General features: G+C 46.6%; 1 protein-coding gene across 1 annotated transcript; it reads right to left on the reverse strand.

The window, feature by feature from the left end:
* Positions 1-4,973: 4,973 nt before the first annotated feature.
* On the reverse strand, positions 4,974-6,298 carry Kcne5 (potassium voltage-gated channel subfamily E regulatory subunit 5). Its single transcript, XM_052171497.1, has one exon. The coding sequence runs from the start codon at positions 6,068-6,070 to the stop codon at positions 5,636-5,638; it is 435 nt and encodes a 144-aa protein (XP_052027457.1). The 5' UTR covers positions 6,071-6,298; the 3' UTR covers positions 4,974-5,635.
* Positions 6,299-7,031: the final 733 nt, after the last annotated feature.

Here is a 7,031-nt window from a genome sequence, read left to right on the forward strand (position 1 = left end):
CATTCCACTAGGAGTCTACATTGCCCCAGAATTGCCTGACCCCAATTTCAGTCATCTCTCCCAGTACTCTTTCCTTCCATCCTCACCCCCTCTTGATCCTTCCTGTTCCTATTCTCACCTGCTCCCAGTTCGCCCACAAAATCTATTTTCCCTTCCCAGGGTGATCCACGCATCCTTCCTTGAGCCCTCCTTGTTACTTAGCATCTCTGAGTCTGTGTCTTGCAGCATGATCTTATAATTCTTTGTTGACTCATCTTTCCCTTTGCGTCCTTTTAGTGGACAGAGGATTAAAGAGAGAACATGGCAAAGGTTTCGGTCATGTTCTGTTTACCCATAATTCATTTCATGCCAACCTCATTCCCCACCCCAGGAGATGTGAATACCCCTAGAGGGTCATCTGAGGCAATGACAAAGTTCAATTCTGTATAACTTAACCATTTCCTTTTTCTCTGACTTAAAGGGGCAATGTGGAACAACATGACCGTGTTCTTTGACAAAATGGTAAAGTGTTCAGGATATGTGATTTACCATAATTGTGCAAAACATATCTGAAGCGACCTCCAATCTGCTCTGGCTGAGTTTCCTTCAGAGGAAAAACGACATGACACAGCTTTGACAGTGACTCTGTCACCACTCAAACAAAACCCAGTTGACAGGACACTGAATCATGTGCTATCTTGTTCTGAGATTTAGCAGAGAAAAAAAAATATTACCTTGACCACATTGCTTTACTGGGCACACTGCAAGTTAAATAAGAGCATGGCTGAAAGATGACTTCCTGTCCAAATTCTTCTGCCACAGCCATCTTCAGTGAGCAGCTCAAGCTCCTCTAGGCTGGCCGCTGACTCATCCAATCTATTCACCCTTGATTCCCCACACCCATGCTCCTTACCTACACAGAGCATGCTAGACTATTCTTCCTCTAACAGTCTCACAAAATCTATACTTGCAAGGGACAGTGCCAATTACTTGAGACTGTCACTTAGGATCTAATGAGATCCTGCTGTTGCGGGGGAGGAGGGGAAGGGGGAGGAGGAAGAGGCTTGGAGAAATGCAGCAGCTAAAGATGTGCGAGGTGTTTGGTTTATGCTTTCATTTCCCTTCTTTGGCAGAGTAAGCTTGGCAAATCAGCAGGGCAATGTGGAGGAGAACTATAGAAGCTCCCCCCATATCCTGCCCTTTTTGGTTGGGTTTTCTTTCTTTTTTTTAAATTCGATGTATTTTTTTATTTACATTTCAAAATGATTTCCCCTTTTCTGGCCCCCCACTCCCCAAAAGTCACATAAGCCCCCTTCCCTCCCCCTGTTCTCCCATCCACCCCTTCCCATTTCCCTGTTCTGGTTTTGCCCTATACTGCTTCACCGAGTCTTTCCAGAACCAGGGGCCATTCCTCTGTTCTTCTTGTACATCATTTGATGTGTGGATTATGTTTTGGGTATTCCAGTTTTCTAGGTTAATATCCACTTATTAGTGAGTGCATACCATGATTGATCTTTTGAGACTGGATTACCTCAGTATGATTTTCTCCAGCTCCATCCATTTGCCTAAGAATTTCATGAATTCATTGTTTCTAATGGCTGAATAGTACTCCATTGTGTAGATATACCACATTTTTTTTTGCATCCATTCTTCTGTTGAGGGATACCTGTGTTCTTTCCAGCTTCTGGCTATTATAAATAGGGCTGCTGTGAACATAGTGGAACATATATCCTTATTACATGCTGGGGAATCCTCTGGGTATATGCCCAGGAGTGGTATAGCAGGATCTTTTGGAAGTGACATGCCCAGTTTTCTGAGGGACTGCCAGACTGATTTCCAGAGTGGTTGTACCAATTTGCAACCCCACCAGCATTGGAGGAGTGTTCCTCTTTCTCCACATCCTTGCCAACACCTGCTGCCTCCTGAATTTTTAATCTTAGCCATTCTGGCTGGTGTAAGGTGAAATCTTAAGCTCTACCACTCCCTGTTACCTTATTCCTAGTGAAGCTCTGTCTGTACAAGTGGTATCATGGTCATTTTAAATGGGAATTCTGGGCCTGCAGGCAAAGGGGAATAGAGTGGTGAGACCTTTATTCATAGATTCCTACTCAGCTGAGATTTCTGAGAATGGGGAAGCTGAGCTCAGAATTGTGATAGTTACTAGTTGAGAAAGTGTTGCTAATGTTCCTTAGGCAATCTGAGTAGATTCTACAAGGTGTGGAATCTTATCTCCCCTTTATCTTCCTTCCCTGTTTGTCTTTGAAAAGAGGGATAAAGAAAACAGAAAATGAACACTTGAACATCTGTGGCTCGTGCTTTTCTCCTAACTATTCCCTATCCATGGCTTCATTGCATCCTCAAATTTACCAAAGCTTGGAGAACTAATCCCAGAGAGGCTAAGCAACTCACTCTGATAAAGAACACTGGGTAACTGGCAAGACCATGGCTAGACTCCAGTTCTTGGGGTTCCTGGTCATCTGCCTCTCTCTAAGACATCACAGTACATTTGCTTTAAGCACCAGACAAGAGTGTTTGGAAAGCAGCCCAAGTCCTTTCCTCTTTGTGGATTCAAACTGTGTGCAGATCGTGGGTTTATAAAAGCAACTGCAAACTGAAAAGAAGATGGTAACTAGAAACAAATGAAAGGCTCCATTTATAATCCTGTAAAAAAAAAAAAACTAAACTGTACTACACGGAAGTATGCTTATAATGGAAGAAAAGCTTCTGTTCACTTTCTCACTGGTCATGAGCAGTTTGGCATACTGTAACTCAAAACATTTTCTAGGACTTGTCTATTGAGACCCTCAAGTTACAGGGAAGTCCGGCTCTTCTGCTTCTGTATGGTTACAGAGCAAACATCTAAACCTGAGTGGAAAGAGGATCTGTGTGATTATGTGGGGTGAAAAGTGGTCACTATTTTTTTTTAAAAGCTTACCACCTTCAAAATGAGTTAAGAGCAAATCTAAACCTCCCAGACTTAGAGAGTGACCTAATGCTATTTGAGGCTATGTTACCAAGACTGGAGGTTCATGCCATCTAGCTTTTCTCTGGTCTGTGTTTTGTTGATTGTGACATGATCACTTGGATGCTATGGCTATCCCTATTGGTTGGTAGATATATGGGTGAAGTTGTGGGAAACTTCATTAACTGAGCCAAAAATCTTAATTATGAAAGCATTTGACAAAACCTGCTGTAAAGCAGGTCACTCTCCCCCTCCAGCCTGTTCACTTTTCTAGAAAGGAGCCTTCTATATAACTACTGTGTGTAGTAAGTAATTCTTGATGGGCACCTAAGGTGTGAAAAGGTTAAAAAAAAATCTAAAACCAGGACCGACTTGACATGATACTGTTTTCCACTACTAGCATTATAATGCTCTTTTTGTGGGTATTGTTTCAACTCTGTCTAGTTTGTTTCTTATACTTTTTGCAATATATACTTATAGATATTGATAATGGCTACAACTATGTTTCCCAAGTTTCAGTACCAAATGAAGCCATTACATTTAATTATCAAAACAACTCCTTTTGCCCCTTTATGCCAGAGAAATAAATGGAAGTATTGCAGTTAACACACAGCGCTGGGGACTACCTCCCATGTCCCTCTGCATGACTGTGTATCTCTGTCCTTCTTCCACAGCCTCCCCAGGTCTCCCCTACATGGCTGGAGTGGCTCTCCCAGCATCCTCTATCTTCCCATCCTTGTCCTGGACATCTGCCCAGTTCTCAGCCCCCACCTTCAAGAGAAGGAGGTAACCTTAGGCCTGGAACTGGAACTGGAGAGGAGCCAATGAGGCGATGCCAGCATAGCTTCAAGGAATGAAGCCTGGGAATGAAAGTAAGTTCGTGTAACTTATTAATAGAGCCCGTAAAAACCAGATGAATTGGAAGGTCAAGGGCAATGGCTTGAATGAGTCTTCTGGTCTATCAGTGCATGTAACTGACCCATAATGTCTTCCTGATGCTATTACTGAGAAATCAGCTATAAGGAAACAAATTGGCTGACTTTAATGAAGTAATTTCATGTACAATTAATGAAGTCCAAACCATCCTTATAAGTATTTCAGCCCTAAGCAAGTTTCTGATAACCTGGAAGGAAGGAGAATGAGTTAGAATGGATTCACTTCTAGAGCCAGGTATAATGGTGCAGGAGGAGGAGTTCAAAACCAGTCTGGGCTACATAATGAGTTCAGGGTGTGCCTCAAGTGTATAATGAAATCCTGTCTTAATCTCTCATATGAAAACACCCACCCCTGACTAATGTGTCACAATTTTACATTGTGTAAATCTCATCTCATTATAAAGGTAGCTCTAAAAATTCACTTCAATTACAGCTAGTACTTTCCGGACTCGGAGACCTTTTTTAAAATTTATATTAATTTTAAAGTTGTATATGTGTGTGCCATATCTGTAGCACCCCCTCCCTCCAACTTCTTCCATGTCTCGAAGGCTTTTATAAACTGAGCATTGTCATTTTTAAAAGTGATGAGGAATTAAGAAAAAGGGTAGAGGTGACAAAGCAGTTAAAACTTCTGAAACCCATTTAAAAAAAAAAAAAGCATTCAGACACAGAAGCAGCTTCACTATGTTGTCTGGGCAGCCTTGAACTCATGCGTTCAAATGATCTCCCTGTCTCAACACCCCCAGTAGTTGGGACCCTGGATATGTTCCTTCCTCCCCCATCCCACCCCATCCCCCACAGCTATCTATCATATTTGGCCTGTAATCAATATAGAAATCACAACCACCCAATTTCCAAACAGTGTCTCCAAATGAAAACTAAACAGTTCCCTGTCTATCCAGTAGTTGGTCTCAAGGCTGGGATCTTTGAGGCAAGAGTCTTGAGTTATTGTTTAACAAATTTTATTGCCTGCCTGTAAGATTCCCCAGGGCTACAGAGCTGGGAAAGACTGAGCCTCGTGGTGAATGAAGCACACATTGCAGCAATAATTGAACCAATATAAGAGAAGCATTTGGGATCATTAAGGCTAAGCAACTAGTAATGATTATCCAAATCACTAATACTCCGACCTTTGCGATGACAATCAGGGGGAACAGGGAAAATAACCCCAGGACCATAGATCTTCCTTTCCCATTGAACCTTCCCTCCCCTTCAGTCCATTCTATCCCACAATAGTGTCTCCCTAATAGCCTGCTGAAGGAAAAGATGTCTGAGGTCTCTTCTTGCTCTTTGTCTCTGTCCCCAAGGCAACAGAAAGCCAGAGCTGCTGCCACTGGCCTGGCAGTGATGGCTAACCCCATTAGCTGTGCAGAGTGAGCAGTCCTTGGCAGCCCCCAGAGCAGCTGCCAGTTAAACGGCCCTGGAGTTCTGCTAGACTTCGTTGCTTCGACTCAATGCCAAGTGTTGGACGTGTTGGATTCTGTTCCCAGAAGGCTGGAGCATGGTGTTGGGGCTGGCTGAAGACAAGAGAGCAGAGACGATTTAATTCAGTTGGATGTGCGGGGTAGGGGTGCTGGCATGGAAGGGAGGGGAGAGAGAAAGTGGTCGGGTGTGAGGAAGGCGCTGCTTCTCCTTCCAGGGCCTTGCCTGAAAGGGTTCTGACTTCTCGTCGTCTTCTGGGCCTCAGGTAAAGCAAGCTCTGGAAGGGCAGTGAAAGCGCGGGAGCCAGGCCCAGAGCAAAATGAGGAAGGCAGCGGATCTAGACCCGCTCAGCGCCCTGAGCCAGCGCAGGCAGCGCCCCTGGTGCGAGCTGGCGGCCGCCCTCAGCCAGCAAGCCCGGGCCATTCTCCGGGTCGGCAGATGCAATGGCAGCAGGAACCCATTCCTGCTCGGCGACACAAGCCAGGGGTGGCTCATCCTTGGCCTCGACGAGCTTGCGGGAGCGGGTGTAGGCCAGGATGAGGCCTCCGGCTAGGCAGGCATAGAAGATCATGATGAGTAAGATGTAGAGATAAGCATCATCATTACCCTTGGCACTGGTCGCCTCGCGGCCCACGAAAGGGTCAGGGACGACCCCCATGCCCATGCTCGGGCCCGGACCGACACCCAGGCTGCTGGCGTTGCCACGATGGTGCAGCTCCAGCAGCAAGCGGTTCAAGAGAGTTTGCAGCCGTTGGCTCTCGCTGCAGTTCATGGCTGTTGGAGAGTGGCACGGAGGCTCCAGGACGCCGTTGACCTTTCCCCCTGGACGAGGGGAAGCAAGCAAGCAAGAGCGGCAGGCAGAGCAGGCAGGGTGCAGAGACTTCGACAGGGAGCTCCCCGGCAGGCAGGCAGGCGCTCAGTGACTGGGGGCGCAGGCATGGGCTTCCTTATCCCCTCACCCCCGCTCCTCCTCCCCTTCCCCACCACGCCCCCTCCAGCCCGCCGCCTCCTCTTTCCAGGCTTAGACAGTCTGGCCACTTAGGGGAAAGGGGACAGCTGGTATAGGGGGAGGAGAAGGGGACAAGGGATGGGACGAGCCCAGAGGAGGGGCGGAGAGGGTGGGGGCTCGGAATGCATGAGGCCCCAGGCAGCAGAGGTTGGCAAGGCAGCATGCTGGGGCCAAGCCTGGACCCTGGGCTGCGGAAGAGAATTCCTTCCAAGTTCTAGCCACCAGCCCTGCAGGCCTGGCTTTGGCCCAGATACAGCAGCCGCCTGCCTCCCCTAAGGCAGAACCTGCCCTGGAGCGTGCCCAAGCAAGACTTCAGATGTCTTCCATCCGCTCTAGCTAGATTATGGCAGCTGAGACCCCTTGCTAACATCCTACCCCTGTTAGTCAAGGTCTATTTCCTTTCTAGTCCTCACACATTTTCTCACATTCTCCCACCTGTGGTTTGAAGAGAGTATCATATTTTGAAGATACCCAGGGCAAATTTGGTGCCAGAGTGATTGATCAGGTAGGCCAACACAATGGAAGACCCCCAGGTTGTTCAAAATGCTAGCTAATAATACACAAGACTGCAGGAAAGAAGTCTTGCTCCGATATTACACCTTGACAGTCACCGGTGTACCTTAAGATATGAGTGTTCTATGAGCAATGCGACCTTGTTTCCTTTGACTAAGCCATCTTCCCAGCAATGACATCTAATTCTACCATTAGAAGGAGGAGGGACAGC

This window comes from Apodemus sylvaticus, chromosome X (assembly GCF_947179515.1).
Source record: "Apodemus sylvaticus chromosome X, mApoSyl1.1, whole genome shotgun sequence".
NCBI classification, from domain to species: Eukaryota; Metazoa; Chordata; class Mammalia; order Rodentia; family Muridae; genus Apodemus; species Apodemus sylvaticus.

Coding starts and splice junctions, on each gene's coding strand:
- Kcne5 (XM_052171497.1), bottom strand. CDS start 6,070: ATGAACTGCAGCGAGAGCCAACGGCTGCAAACTCTCTTGAACCGCTTG.